A 16,684-nucleotide genomic window follows, 5' to 3' on the forward strand; every position below is an offset into this window, starting at 1 on the left:
AATCCCCTCCCTGGCCCTGCTGGCCACGCTGCTCTTGGTGCAGCCCGGGGCTCGGTTGGCTTGCTGGGCTGCGAGCGCACCTTGCCGGGCCACGCTGAGCTTCTCGTCCACCAGCACCCCCAAGTCCTTCTCCTCAGGGCTGCTCTCAATCCATTCTCTGCCCAGCCTGTATTGATACTGGGGGTTGTCCCAAACCAGGTGCAAGACTTTGCACTTGGCCTTGTTGAATTTCATGAAGTTCAAATGGACCTACCACTCAAGCCTGTGCACGTCCCTCTAGACGGCATCCCTTCCCTTCTGTGTTGACTGCACCACTCAGCTTGGCATCATCAGCAAACTGGCTGAGGGTGTGCTTGATCCCACTGTCCATGTAACTGGCAAGGATGTTAAACAGTGCTGGTCCCACGACCGACTCCTGAGGAACACTGCTTGTCACTGGTCTCCCCTTGGACATCCAGCTGTTGACTGCAACTCTGAACACAACCACCCAGACCAATTCCTTATCTACTGAGTGGTCCATCTACCACATCCAGGTCTCCCCAAGTTTAGAGACAAGGATGACATGTGGGAAAGCATCAAATCTTTACACAAGTCCAGACAGATGATGTCAGTTGCTCTTCTCTCATCCCCTGGTGCTGTAAACCTGTTGTAGATGGCCACCAAATCTGTCAGGCACAATTTCCCCTTTGTGAAGCCAAGTTAGCTGTCACAAATCACCTTATTTCCCATATGCCTTAGCATAGTCTCCAGGAAGATCTGCTTCACAATCTCGTAAGGGATAGGTAAAGACCAAATTGCAGTGGGCAACTTTTTGTCCAGTTCCTAAACTGGACCCTCTAGTTACAAAAATGGCCTTAAAAAGAAAGCCTTTAGCTATACACAAGGTTAACTGCAGCATACCATATGAAACTAAGGTGCACAGATGGCACAGCACCATTTACACATCACCCAGTATCTCAGGTTACTAGTCCCAAACTCCATATATTAGTACCAACACAAAGCCCCTTGTCTGAAGCTTAACAGTTTGGCCACAGAACTGTGTAAATTGGCCATTATTTCTGGAAGGCTCCAAAAAAGGGTCAAGTAACTCATGATTATTAATAGGAAATAATTTAGAGTGTTTAACTGTAGCATACACCAAGATAAGCCCCAAATCAATTATATGAACTTTTATAAATTAAATTAGTTCCTAAAACAAGAAGGAAAAAAACCTATAAATATTTTCAGTAAAAAACACCTCTGACTTTTTTCTTTAATACACTGTTCTATATTCCAAAGAGGCTCCAAGAGGATATACCAGTAGTAAGGCACTATATATTTACGGACACAATATAACAGCAGAGGCACGTGCTCCATCTGGTATGGTTAAGGTAATAATGCCAAACTAGAAGTTACAGCCTGACATCTGTGTTTGTAACAGCAATGCAACTGGGTATTCAGATACAGCGCACCTCCTTATCACACCTCTAAACAAATATTTGATTTCAGTTATCAAGTGAGCTGATGAAAGTAAGGGAAGGCCTTTTGTTTGAGATTTCCCCTCTCCGCCCCATACATGAGATACCCAACACAGCACCAAAGTCATCAATTAGGGATAACAGACATGTATTACCACCACCAGAATTGTCAGGTATTTACATGGAAGTGTATCTTGCCATACGTCCTCATCTCTTTATATACACACGTGGCAGCTATTACCACTAATAGAGTCCTAAGAGCTTCTCTTCCAGGGAACAAATTAGAAAGCAAAAGGTTGCAAGAAATACATCGGTATCCAGGTTCTCAGGTGAAGGCTGCATTTAGAAACATCTAATGTCTGGTTTAAGTCAGAGAAGGGAATAATTCAAGAAATCACTGCTGCTGAATTAATTTTTGCCTTCCGTATCACAATGCTTCACTTACAAATTAGCTCATAAGAAAAAAACAATTAAGATAGAAACAATGCACAGAATGATACAGCCTGTGATTCCAGTGACAGAAGGTTGCTTCCTATACGATATGCAATAGGTTTACATTGCAGACTAACTTAAGTGTCAGAGGATTTTTCCTCCCTCTTCCCATCAATACCAATAAATCTCACAATTAAGAAATTTTTCTTTTGCATATAAACCCTGATCCTCCAAAAAGCCTGCTTTAGGTACTTTAATATTGAGAACAGAGACATCAAAACCATGCTTCAGGCACAATTTCACATTCAATGCAAAGACTCCTGATTGGGCTTCTCAAGACATGCTTCATTATAAGCACAATTACAGCACTCCTAAAACCTTCTGGAAGATGTTTCAGAAGATGCACTTTCTGCAGATGCTAAGTCCAGTTTTACTGTGCTAACAGGACCATGTACCCAATGAGGGTACCCAAATGACCCAAGGGCACAGCTTATTTCTTGGCTAGGACATTTACAGTACTAGACTGAGCATTGTCTTTTCTAACTCAGTCCTGTATAATCATTTTTCTAGCTGTAAAATTTCCCATTTACCCCATAGTTTAACAGCATGAATTTTACGGATGCTAGTTTTACCATAATATGTCTCTATTTTAGGATTCTCCAAGGTCACCAGGAAACTGCCTGATTCTCCTGGACTGAAATATTGAAAACCTTAAAAATAGGGACATTTCCAGATGAAGTGAGTTTTTATTGCTTTTTGCATAGCAGTTATCTTTAAAATGTAGTAACACCCTTCTGGGTATGTGCACTGCAAAAACTATTCAACATCATGGCTCCTTAAATCTTAAAGACTTTAGACTTTGCCCACTTATGGTGCAAATAAATTTTAGCCAAGTATAGGTAAATTATCACATTTCCACAGTACCTGAAAAGGCACAAATACGTATCTCCCATGGCTGGCAACCAACTCCAAGCATCATGCTATTGTACAACCACACACCGGGAATGTGTTTCTTCCTCACTTAACCTGGGGTCATGCCAAATTGGCATCTTACCTTGCTGAGGGAAAAGCACCAAGTGCACTATAAACCAATTATTACTGGAATTACAGCTTTTCCACATAGTATCAACATATCTCCCGTTATGAAAGAAATATATAGTTAGAGTCTAGGGTAGAGGCCATTTGAAATCACTTACATATTCATTAAGCAGACAAAGAAAGTGCCATTTGTTACATTTGTTCACAAATTTCTAGATGCCATTGAGGTACAGTGAATACAGTGCTTATGCAAGGGATCTCATCCAATAACTACTGATGACAATTAAGTCAAACATAACCACATGATCAGTGCAATTAAAATTCCCAAAGAGGAGCACAGATGCATTCTAAGCCCCCAATCACTTAGAGTATTTTTAATATTATATAAAAGCCAGCTACAGAGCATCAAGTCTTTGCTATTATACTATTAAGTAATTACAACGAAATATGAAAACACTAATGAGATCTTTAGCAAGTATTTGCTGTACCCAATATTTAGAGGAAAAAGAATCAGTTTGGCTTTCTCCAACAAACTTGGAATAACCTCCTTCAAGCAGCTGCAGAAGTTTTATATGGAGAAAACACACAGAAAAAATCTTGTTTCAACAACTTCTCCGCCTTTCTGGTGACTGCATGGCTCAAAAGACTGGCAATGGAAGCTTAAAAATTTGGGAAATCTACATACAGAGCATGAATTTAAATTCAGACCCTGGTGGGCACATGCATGTGAGGAACTGCAAATGCCACTCTGAATGTAGAGCTTGGTTACCCTCCCTGTCCTCTTTTCTTTATGAAACTAGATACAAATGTGGCATACTAGTAACTATGAAGAGTAACCAGTCTTTGTTTTGTTTGGTATATAATCAAATGATGAATTCTGGGGAAGAAAGCTTTACATGCACACTCCTCTCACAAAATGAGCCAATTAATCCGATCCTGATTGCCAATGGGGAAGTAAAACACAAGGATCCTGTGACCGTATTAGGCATTTGCTGAAACTGTGAACCCACTGATGAAAAGGGACCAGTTGTCACAGGCAAAAAGGGGTCTCAATTTTAGGAGACCGGGCAGGAACTGGAGAAAGGAAGTACCCACAGAAGAGAAGTCACATCGAGAGGAGTCCTGGGACTCCCGAAACATCCTAACACTCCAAAATGATCCAGGGAACTGAGACAAAGAAGTGTCTCTCATTTTGCCTAAAAGCATATTTTTTGGTGATAATTAACTTGGAAAGAATGGTCTTTGAACCCTTCGAAAGTATCCTTCCTCCTGCTTCAACTAACCCACACCCTTATGTTGCAGATTATCTTAAGATTTTACTGAATCTTTCTATATTTTGTGTTTATGTAAGTTAGTTATAAGAATTTTGATTCTACAGGAGTTAACCTTCATGATAGAATTATGTTAGCACTTATTAACCAACGACGTATGAATCGCTGTCGCCATGCTATAGATCATAATACCCTTAGTCCTTACGCTCCAGACCATAACCAGAGCACCCAGGTTCTATCGTGTATAGGATGAGTTATCAGACAGCTTGGCAAGGCCGATATCCAGCTGTCCAACTTGGCAACAAAACTTACTTTTAAGGTGTCCTGAAGTGAACTACCTTCATTATCATACTAAAAATCACACCCACAGGTCAAGAAGATCCTTGCCCAGGTGAAGACACGCGCGCCCCGCCCCCCCCCGTGCAAGCGTAGTAACAGAAAAGGATGACACAGTAAATATTACAATTATATGCAAATTACTAGCCAATGATTGTAACTGGGAGTGTACTACCTTGTAATTCTGCGTATAGATGTAACAGTAAAATCTACACAGGTGTACTTGATTTGTGGAGACACCACCGAGCACCCAGTGCTGCAATAAAGGAGCGCCTGCTTCTTAATATTGCACTGGTGTGACGAGGTTTGATTCCCGATTTCGGTGACACTTACGGAAGCAGTCTGCAAGATCTGATCACTCTGGTATCTACCACTCCAGAAAAAGGACAGGCAAAGCTGCTACTGAATTTACAGGATTCAGAAACAACCTTCAAGATCTGAGACCCCACAGTCCACCCTTCACCTTTGTACAAGAAAATGGCCTCGCCTAGGACACATCCCAAAGACAGATCCAGCACAGCTGACCATGAGGATCACCCCATGGAGCCTGCATGCATCACACTATTATTATCCAGCCAGAGAGATACTTGGAGTAAGGTAGCTTTCTCAGTACTACGTTGCCCATTCAATCATTATGCCATTAATGCATCCCAGTTCAAGACTCTTCAAGTCAGTTAAACTGGACTAACCACCAAAACAAGCTCCTATTAAAGACGTATCCAACATGCACACCATGTCCTTCTACAACTGGACCTTGTAATACAATTAGAACAATGAGGCTCCTGTCTTGTACTCCACAAATGCCACCACCTCATTTCTCTAGTGACTTACAAAAACATGGGCACAACAGGGAAGACAAGGCAGAATTCCCCCACTCCAGTCCAAAAGGAATGACATTCATTTGCATTTGTCTAAGTGGCCAGGTCCCTAAAGGTGATACTGGCCTTGCTCTGGTGAGCTGCTATGAAAAGAAAGAGAACAAACAACAAGAAGTGAAATAGGGAGGATAGAAGAGGCCAGGTCTTAACTCTATGAACAGCAGAAAAGGGATATTTTAACACTAGTTATAGGTGCCAGGTCTCTGCACTGTAACATGTACAAGCAGCAGTGAACCTGCTATCCCAAACCATTCACTGCGACATACACATGCAGCCCACACACTCCCGAATGGAGAATTCCATTCAAGCTCCAAAAACAACAAAAAGCCAGGAGATTATAGATTTAAAAGCCCACTGACAGGAGGCTTCAAAGCTCTGGTGAGTCTCACAGGCATTCCCTTTCTCTACCTCCAGCCTCCATAAAAATACCCTTTCCCCTACCCATCTAGTTACATCATTAGTGGACGCAAAACCTTATTCTACGATACTCTCATCTGAAAATACATCTGTATTTCTGTCTTCCGATGATAAAATATTCTAATACCATACATGATATATTAAGAAAAAACTTCACAGCAATTTATGCACTTAGCCCGAAGAGCCCTTCAGAAACTGTTAGCCTTTGTACCTTCAGAACTCTAAATCACATCACTTTATTGATTAAAGTTACATCTTCATTCTACGGAGGAGAATCACCTTCTCAACACACATTTATCTCTCTAGAAAAGGTACAGTATAATAGATAGATGAAAGCTGTTGCTGTTGGGTTTTTTTTCAATAGTTTCTGAAATACCATACACAAACAGATATACATGACAGAGACATCACACCTTCCGATGTTGAACAAAATGAATAGTGGCTAACAAAATCAAATGTGTAACATTTTAATCCTTTAATTAGTAAGAATTACTTTCCTCCCAACAGTTCTTCCTTATTAGGAAAAACTCAAGACATCTACAGATCCTCCAACTGTTATTCAATCTCTAAGCCACGAAAGTCTTTCAAGCATCTGGCATGTTTTATGCTCCGTGGCAGTTCCGTTCCTTCGAATTGAATGATTTATTACCATATAACCTAAGCCTCTGATGAGATTACGCTGCCAATTTGTGCCTTCCTTGTAAAGAGAGGTCTCCTCAAATCCAGGCTTTGGACAGAATGTTGTGAATCTCAATTAAAGGGTGACCTTTACAAGACAAGGGAAATGTTAATTCATGCTCACCTAAATGGCTTCAGCCCTACTTGAAAGCAGGGCTTTCTAAAGCTGCCCACTACTATGCCACTGTGAAGTTTCATTTCAACATTACCAAGATAAAACAAGTCTTCAGTGTAAAAAAAACTGTATATATCCATCCATCAAAGCCAAAGGAGAAAGTCCAAATGCTAATACAGCTGTCTCTGGTGCATTTTTTATGCTACTTGAAAAACAACGGATTCGCATTTTTAAGGGACTTCAAATACAGATTAGAGGCATTAGAATGACAGGGCCAGAGATTAAACACTTCTTTACCCACTGAACAGGTACAAGACAAGGCAAAGCAACGGCTATTGCCTCCACACTCGCCCTTGAGGTATGTGTTGTAATTTGCCATACCTCTAGAAAGCAGTTTGATATTACAGGGTGTCTCATCTTGAAGGGTATAAAATTTGCAGAAGAGGCAAAAAGGCAGTTCAGTCTCCACAGACAATTCTGTTTCACTTTTTTTTAAAATGAGAATTAGCTACTCTATCAAACAGGAGAAATGAAAACACTGTTTCCACAATGTATTTACTGAGTTTCTAATTAAGTTCATGAAAACAAAGAAGAAATTACAAAGTAGTAAATAAGAATTTGACCCACATAAAAAAGTGTATCTGGATAAACTTCAATATGGAAAGAAGTAAGAACTTGTGGAAAAAGCCAAATGTCAGCAAGACTTCAACATAAAACATGGCCACCTAAGAGCATCTTAAAACCACAGTATTTAACAGGCCAGATGGGGGGGGGGGGGGGGGGGGGAGATAAACAATGCTATCATAGCAATCAGTCATTCTAGAAAGTATACACATTGTATAAATCTCTTTCAAAAAGTATGTATTCTCTTGAAGGATACGTTTTGCAGGTTTGGCTAACCTGGTCGCTAAAGATCCTAAAAGAACAGGATTAACTGGCTAACCTTTGCCAGGTTGAATTCTGACCTAGTCAATTGTATTCAGCTAATCCACATTCCCACGGGATATTTTTGTTCATTTTACAGCCTAAGTCTATGGCGTTACCAAGCAATTGCCAAATCCCGATTCAAATGGCTGTTATTACTATTAACAGTAACAGAAGATAAGCATAAGAATCTAAACCTGGGGCAACAAAGACACACTGGAATGCCCTGCTAGCAAAAAAAAAAAAAAAAAAACACCCCACAAAAAAACCCCACAACACAGGAGCAACCTAAAATCATTCCTTAGATGAGTTCAGGAAATGGCTTTGCAGTAAGTAATGTCATAAGGGAAGCCAGAGCTCAAAACCAGGATTTTGGCTTCAGATAATTAAGATTTTAGAAGGAACAACAGCAGCACCATCCACTTAACCCACAGAGCCTTTTTCACTCTTTCAGGTTGTTGCAGCCCACTTCCACTAGTGCAGCAATGAGTGTTCCTCAAAGCAGAGTAGATTGTCAGAAACCAGACCTGCTTATACCAGCCTGAGAGAATCTTGATCCTAAACAGCAAGACAGAATATTTTTAAATAAATGGTTTACTACTGAACTTTACACAAAAGCACAAATTCCAGGAGTGTGAAGCTCTCATATAGAAAGGAAGATCGTATTATTTCAGATCACAGTAAGCAGAGTACCTGTTCAATGGTACCATACTTTATTAGTGGCTGTACTGATGAAATGTTTCCACTGTCCTTCAAAAAAGCAAAGTGTGATTTAACTGTTCCAGCCTGGGACACACCTTACACACTGACATAGCACAGCCCACCGCCTGGCACAGACTAGCCCAGAAAGCTTTGCACCGTATGACACAAGGGAAAAAGGAGAAAGACACTTTCCAATTCAGGTAAGTCACATTACAGAGATGCTGCCTTTCATTCACCCCTGAATTCAGTTCACCTAGTGTTCACTTTAAGTTATACCCAATTAGAAATTAAGCATATGAAAACATACAGACTGATTTTAATGGATATCAGGACTTGAACATCTCACTGAACCAAGCTGAGATGGCTCAGTACCTCCAAAAGCCTAGTCGTCCTGAAAAAAAAACCTGCAGGAAATTATACAAAACAGGATATTATAGTTCACAGACATAAACATTTTCTACCTATTCTGCTTTAATCTGCATAACACAAAGTAATTCCACATCGTCTTTGTAAATTTACCACAAAGCCCTCAAATTCTTCAGTAATCCAAAACTCAGAGCCCAAAAGAAGCTGTAAATAAGTACCTTGAAAATCAATGACTGCATTCCAGACAAGGCACTGTGACATAGTAAGTCCCAGAAAACCTGAGTCTCTCAGCCCAGAACTGTAACAACACAACACAAACCAGACCTGGTCAGAGCAACCTCCCAGCAATATTAATAGGACTAAAGCATCCATTTGGGGGGGGGTATTTTATAAAATGAGCACTTTTTCAACATGCTTCCTCGTATCAATAGGGGAGCAACACATAGCACTAATGGGAGAGTCACGAAGATGAATAATCCAGGCTTATGACAGAACTCATAACTTATTCCAGCATCTTTGATTTTCAGTCTTCATTTGAGAAGCTCCTTTAATGATAAAACACCTTGATTCCTGGCATTTTTGGTCTTCTTACTAAATAAAAAAAAACAAACCCAAGTGGCATCTGGCAATCTCCATAGTAGACTACTAGAGGCCCTTAGGCTCTGAAGTGACTTGAGCAGGGTATGGGGCCAAAGACTAAAGCAAGAGGAGCTTCATGTCAAGCCCAAGGACTTATTTAGAAGCCCTGGACAGAGACCCAAAACTGAACACCAAAATATTGTCATGGGTGAAGGCTAGAGTCCATTGCCAAGGCCACATCAGGGAGCAAAGCACAACTGAGCTGTGCTGCCAGGCTTGCGTAAGGTCCCACCTGTGAAGATAAATTAAAGGTGCAAGCTAAAAGTGAGCTTCCTTAATAATGTCACTGCTGCTAAAAAGGATGCAGTAGCTGTGGGCACTGCCAGGTAAGACCCAGGACCAAGAATGTGGCTAACATGGCTGCTGACAATTATCTTCACAATACTTGTTTTCATGAACAATTTTGCGCAAAAATAAATAGTAATAAGAACTACTGTATGGTCATTTTATAAAGCAGACAGATGATTTCCCGTTGTCTTGTGGAGATCTAACTGGCACTCTCTGAACTCGCAGCAGTCAGTAAATATCGACCTGCTATCAAAACTAACTTGTACTACCTGAGCCTGCTCAAAGTCCTCGACCCAAGCTAAAGAAGAGACTTCGCAGCCCAAGCCTGACTTTCAACACCTTACATCTCCCTGAGAAGTGAGAAGAATTAAGTGGGAGATGTAAACCTCCCCCAACCCTTAAGTGTTCTCTAGAAGTGACAGAGATGCCCTGCTGCTTTTTCACAGACCCTGACAGCTGGCCAAGGTCAGCCTTTAATAAGCAGTAATATATGTCCTCAGACACCAGCAATGGATCAAAAAAACATTGTTTAAAAAACACACCACATACTCACTTAAAGGAATGGAGACAAAGTGATATGTCTATTAAAATGATTACACTGCCTCGTTCCCCTGGATACAAATATTTTGAACATTTAAAAAAAAACCAGCCACTGCAGGATTCTTAAAATACATCGACCAGGAAAGGCAAACTAACCCTATGAAAGCAATGAAAACCTGTTGCTGTAAATCAAATGCAAAACGTGTTCTCACTAACGCCAGGACAAGGAAAGCTCTTTACACAGCAAGGAGGGCACTAACAAAGCAAAGGGTCTCTCCTGCTTCCATTTTTAGCCATCTCCCTCCTTTTTTTTTTTGCCTCCCTCTGAATTTTCCATAGCTTTAATAACAATCTCATAGGCAAAAATCAAGAAACAAATTATTTTCTTACACATAATCCCCCTTTTGCTGTCAAGTGCCTGACCCTAGTTTGATAATCTCATTTCCTGAGACTCAAAACGCTGGAAATTTAAGCTTCCTAGAGTGTTAATTGTGGCCCTGCTCCATTGCTAATCAAAAAATTGGATGTTTTGCATGAAAATGCTGCTCTAATTAATTCTCAGTCATAAAGCGCCCTGGTTTTAATAACCCCTTCTTGATTGGATAGCCTTTGAAGAGACAGTGCAGCTAATCCGCTAAACCAGAAAAAACACACGCAGAGGAAATAATAAGTGGGCTTACAAGGTCTGAACTAGATGATTGCATTAATACCGTCAAACCACAAAAAAGCGATTCTCTCCCCTCTCCTCCCCCTCCAAGCTCAAAGCAAACTGTGATCCTGCGCATCACGGGGAGACAAAAGCAGCTGCATGACAGGAGATACATAACATCAAATCTTTTCCCACTCCTTAGCATAACCAGCTTCCTGATTCTTCAGCTGGTTATTCCCCATCCTTTTCTAACTGATATTTTTAACTGGGACCATCCGCTTGTCACGTCGTCTCCTTTAACCAGAGAAGAATTGTATTGCTTCTCCCCCTCCTCATTGCCTCTGACTGACAACATATTATCATACACATTTCTAAAAGGTGCTGAACTGAATTTTCATTATCCAAAATGTCAAGATTCATTTTTGTCACTGGCAGACACAGCTGGCTCCCTCCAGCAGCCCTTTGGTGAATCCAAATGGAACAAGGCACCTACAAATAACTGCTTTTTCCCCAGACCTGGCCTTACATTGTGTCCTTGTCATATCAGATACCATTTGCCTCCGCTGCTATTTCTTGGCATCAATTTCTTAATTAGCAGAGTTTCTCTTTGATTTCCTTAATTACTTAAAACCTTATGGTAAGAAATTTTCAGGCTTGGACTGAGAACATGTATGAACAGCATAGTGGCAAGTAACTCAAATCCACTCCCCATACTTAAATTTGTATCATAGGGATGTTCAGGGCTTCCCATCTATCACCTGACCAACAAGAAAAAAAAAATCCGTAGAGTTTCTACTTCTAAGAAATAAGGTTAAAAAAAGGATCCAGTACCTACTGTCTCATTGCAACAGCTCTGACTCACCATTCTTTGCCAGAGTTGGATGTGATACACCACCTTTAATTTTGTAGCCCTCCTACCGATTCACTGGGACCATGCTTGATCATTTAAACTTGCAGAAATTGGGTATTTCTGAGCGTCAACAGTTATGCCTGAAACCGCTCAGTCAAGGTCCAAACTTCTAGCAAGATCCACTGCAACCCAGGAGACAAAGACACCACCAATATTAAGAGACATGCAAATGAGAAAAATAACATTGCATATGGTACCTGGCAAAAAAGAAATCTTACATATAACATGCATAGCTGAACTACCAGCCAACTGTGAGACATGGGAGTGTTGCATAATCTGAATCCACAAGACACTCTTGCATTAATTTTGAAACTCCAAAATGAAAATCTAAGTTCATGTAATACTCTACTATTACCACCAACAGAAAAGTAACCATGCAAGAGTTTGGGGCAAGAGTTTAAAAACACCTCTGACAAACTAAAGAAACTTAAGAAAACTGAAGCAAGGTGAATTACCCAAAATTTTTAAACATTAGAAAAAAAAGTACTGCATCACAGTGTGTTGTACTGCAACACAGGGATGTTCTGGACAGAAACTGCATAAACTTCAGAAAGAAATAAAGAATTTTTGCCATTTCAGTTCAGCACGCAAAACATGCCCAGTAGCTGGGGGAATACGGCTTCGGGGCATTCATTTCATTCTTTGTTCTATTAAAAGACTTACTCTGTTAAGTCACTTAACTTTTTTCTGCTTTTCTTGTACAAGCACTGCCCTACCTTCCAGTGGCAGTAAGAGCAGAAACGCGTCTGCACAATGCTCAAGTAGCAGGATTATAGAGGGGACAAATTCTCACACAAAAAAAACCAAACCAAAAAAAAACCAACACCCAAAAACGAATGAAAAAAGTCACAGGCACAATCACAGAACGGCTGGGGTTGAAAGGGACCTCTGGAGATCACCTAATCCAACCCACTGCTAAAGCAGGTTCACCTCTAGCAGGCTGCACAGTCGCATCCAGGCTGGTTTTTTATGTCCTCAGAGCAAGAGACCCCACAGCCTCTCCGGGCAGCCTGTTCCCATGTTCTGTCACCCTCACAGTAAAGTTATTCCTCATATTCAGACGGAACTTCTTGTGTTGCAGTTTGTGCCTGTTGTCTCGAACTGGGAATCCCAGCACCGGACCCAGCACTCCATACGTGGCATCAGGGAGGCAGAGCAGAGGGGGAGGATCCCCGCCCTCGCCCTGCTGGCCATGCTCCTCCTCATGCCCCGCAGGGTCCCAGGGACCTTCTTGGCCCCAAGGGCACGCTGCTAGCCCATGGGAAACATGCTGTCCGCCACAATAATACAAAAATATTTTCAACCCTCTTACACAGCAAAAAAGCCCTTTCAGAATCATAGAATCATTTTGATTGGAAAAGAGCTTAAAAATCAAGTCCCACTGTTACCTGAGCACTGCCAAGTCCACCACAAAACCACGCAGGCAGTGATTCCTCAAGATGCACTGCACAACAGCATCCTCCTGAGCTCCCAGGGCAGCACACACATGGCTGGGCATGGCAGCAACCCTGGGGCTGCAGAGCCGCTTCACTCAATGCATGGCTATGTCAAGTGTGCCCAAGCCACCATTTACATGAATATATATTAATACCATGATATACTCAGAGTCAAACCAGTGCTACTTAACAAAAAAATGAAAGGTGATTCTGACTCTTAATTCTGCTCTCATCGTCCTTCTCAGGATGATGCATGGCATACCACAGCTTGCACAGCTATAATCCAAATAAAATCTTACTCTGCAAAGACCCTGAGAAGTTTAATTAATGCTGAAGTGCACTGAGCTTCCCCAGCAAATAAACAAGCCCAAATTTTAAGAGGTGCTGAGCAGCTGTGGAGTCCATTAACATCCATGGGAACAACAGCTGCTCGGGAGCACTTAACATTTCATTCTTAAAAACGGCCCAGATGTACACCACCAGCAAAGCTGACCTTCACATGAACTGCTAGGGCCTGCACGCGCACAGATAACAGAGAAGCTGGATGCTATTTTCCATGCCGATCAGCACCCTCGAGGCTCTTTAGATTTTCACAGCATGAAGAAACATCTTTTCCCATTTCTACTGATAAACTAAACCGAGGCCACAGTCACCATGAGCACAATATACAGCCACACGAATTCCCTACGGCCACAGGACTCTGAAACAATACCCAGCATATCTAGAAGGGGCCCATAACCATGCCAGAAATTATCAGCCAGCAGTGAGCAGCTTAGTGCACGGCTGCTGGCGAGACATCTCATGCCCTCAGAGCTCACCTACCCCGGGTCTTCCGAATCCCATGCACGCAAGGCTATCCGCAAGTAAGGAAGATCACTAGCTAAGATACAGCACCTTCTGAAACAAAGATTATCATTCACTGAGCTTTCCATTTTCAGTTATGTCTCCTTTCACTTCTGCTGGCGGCTTGTGCTTATTTTTTTATGTATTTAAAAAAAAAAATAAAAAATTGACTGGCACCTCCAGAATCCAGCTCCTGCCACTGCCCCTCTCCCAGCCACAAAAAATGGAGATGTGTAGACCCGTGGAAGACAGACTTCAAGACACTTGTGCAAGGCAACTGTGGTGGTGAAGGCTGCTACATCATATGAAAGCTAATCCTTGCAGGTATATACAATGCACAAATCATGTGTGTACCATGCTCAGTATAATGAAATTAAAACTTGGATTAGTGCTTTTAAAAAACATTACCATAATACACCATCAGAAATCCAGACATGCACAGATACTACCCAGAATTGTGGTCTTTATTTTTGCTTGAAAACATGTTTTGTAGACAGCAGTTACATTCAATTTAACAAAAACAGCCTCCAGGCCCCTGCAGACTGTCTCCTGCCTTACTGTGCAGCCCCAGTGACATCCTCCTACTGTCTACTGTCCTCTCCTGCAGTCCTTGACCTCCCTCAATGGCAAGAAACTACATTCTTCTTTTACTCCCAAGAAATCATTGGTAATTGAAGGCAGCAGCGGAATGAAATAAGGTGCACACACGGGATTCATTCCACCAGTCAGCGACAAGCAACCATCCACCTCTGTGGTGAAATAATGCAGCATTTTAGCCTAGTTTCCAATGAAAGTGCTGATCTTCTGTGTCTGTCCAGCTGGCCATCCCATCCTGAAAACAACTGCGCTGGTGAGCCAATTTCTGCCAAATGTGGCAGAGGCATTGATCTTAAAAGCAGTAAATTCTTAGAGGTATTGTAAAAGCACACAGCCACATAGACGAAAGCATAATAAAAGCGTGCCTCCATGGAAGGGAATGCTGCAGTGAGGATGTGTTAGCTTTCCATGCTGTTGGACTTACCAGCCAGGAAGCAACCTGCACATTTGCTTCCAGGGCACGAGGCTGCTTGCTTGATCCAGTCATGGTACATGCTGCTTTTTGCTTGGTTTGGGGGACAGTAGTTCAGGGACATAGGCAGGCACTGGTGGGTGCCTGGAAGAAAAATGTGAGGGGGATGAAGGAGCTTTAGAGACACGGTGAGAAGTGCAGCTAGCGAAGGAAAGGTGTTAAGGGAGAAAAGGTGGCACATCTGAGACGACCAAGGCTTCAGTCATTCAGCTGCTCATGGAATAAGCTTACTCATTTTTTAAATATACCTGCATTATTTATCATAGTCTATTACAAAAAACATCATATTTGACAAATGGTAGGAGAGGTCCAACAAAGAAAATGTAAATTCCTCAGCCAACACATAGCCAAGACAGGCTCCTCGGGGGAAGGGCAGGGGGAGGGGGTGGTAGGATACAAGAAGCTTAATGATGGACATTACTCGTTGTGTACAGAAGAAACCACTTCTGACACTATCTCAAACAACCTGGGGAACCACATGTGTTAGTCTAGAAAGAGGCATTTCAGTTATGTACTTCCTTCCCCCTGCCCCCTCCTCTTTCTAAAGAGAGCTGTCAAAAAACTTGTGCATTCATCTTCCAAGGGAAAAAATACATGGTCAAAGTCCTCCTCCCTTGATTTCAGCAGAATAAGACAAGAATTCCATGCCTGTATCAGGTCCCTTTCTCCCACTGAGGGATAATATGTGCCTTATGCACCGCACTATTTCAGTCCAAATGAAAGAGGTTAATGACAAAGCATCACTCTGATCTTCACACATTTTAAGGCTATTTAAATTAAATTCTTATTTCAAAAAGTTGGCACGAGCCAAACTTTTATAAGTTCAGGGTTTTTTGGTGTGGGTTTTTTTTTTTTTAATGCATATGTTTCTTTGAAGATCTTTTCAGGAAAAAGATTTCCTAAGAAGCCACCCTCCCCCTGCTGCCACTGAAAAGTCATCCCTGTGGATAAGGCTGTCAGGAAGAGAAACTGTGGCATTCACAGAAGAGTGTCACATGCCTGCTTTCCAGGAACCTGATTGAACAATTAAATTGTATTCCTCTTTAAAAGAGGTATTAAAAAAAATGCAGATCTTGCTGTGGCCTGGGATTTGGGAAGATTAATGAGCTACCTAAAAGGGAACAGTAGCTTATAATAGAAAGAGAGGATAGTACATTTTTAACATAAAATTCAAAGGGAAACTTTTCTTGATGGTTAAACTGCAAAGATTTCTCAGCAAAGTCATCTCATCTATTGTCCCTATTGACTCCCTACATTGACTTTTTGTCACCCATTGCATCACGTTCAAGCTCTTCCAATTCATCCAGGAAGGGCAATATAATCTTGTCCTATCCACACTAATTCCTATATTTTGTCCTTTACTTCTTTGTCAGCTTGCAGGCTTTGTACTTTCTAACCCTGTGCTAGCTCAGTGGCTGGAAGTCTGCATAGCTCTTTTGCATCCCCCTTTCTTGAGAACATTCACAATCTCCCGCACATGACAAATGTTTCCGCAAGATTTGTCTTGTATCAACAAGGAGTCACTCTTTCATGAAATCTGGCTGTGCCCATCAGTAAAGGGTTCTGAACCCAGAAAAGAAGCTATTTAAAACCAAATCCTCAGTTCAGTCTAACACCAATGGTAACCACAAAAAAGCCCTTCTCTCAGCCACAAGGTACCTGGAAAAGGATAGAGATGTGGAGTGAGTCAGGTCAG

At 41.6% G+C, this 16,684-nt stretch overlaps 1 protein-coding gene across 3 annotated transcripts in view; it reads right to left on the reverse strand.

The window, feature by feature from the left end:
• Positions 1–16,684, reverse strand: part of EXOC4 (exocyst complex component 4) — a 408,335-nt gene that overhangs the window by 277,681 nt on the left and 113,970 nt on the right. Inside the window, exon 10 of one of the 3 annotated variants that reach the window (XM_055710704.1) lies at positions 14,900–15,072. The exons of the other annotated variants lie outside the window; for them this stretch is intronic. Within the exon in view, the coding sequence (XP_055566679.1) occupies positions 14,915–15,072 (158 nt within the window). The 3' untranslated portion in view covers positions 14,900–14,914. Of the gene's footprint in view, positions 1–14,899; positions 15,073–16,684 lie in introns of those variants that run through there. 3 annotated transcript variants of the gene reach the window in all.

The sequence above is a fragment of the Falco cherrug genome, chromosome 5, assembly GCF_023634085.1.
Source record: "Falco cherrug isolate bFalChe1 chromosome 5, bFalChe1.pri, whole genome shotgun sequence".
Classification (NCBI taxonomy): Eukaryota; Metazoa; Chordata; class Aves; order Falconiformes; family Falconidae; genus Falco; species Falco cherrug.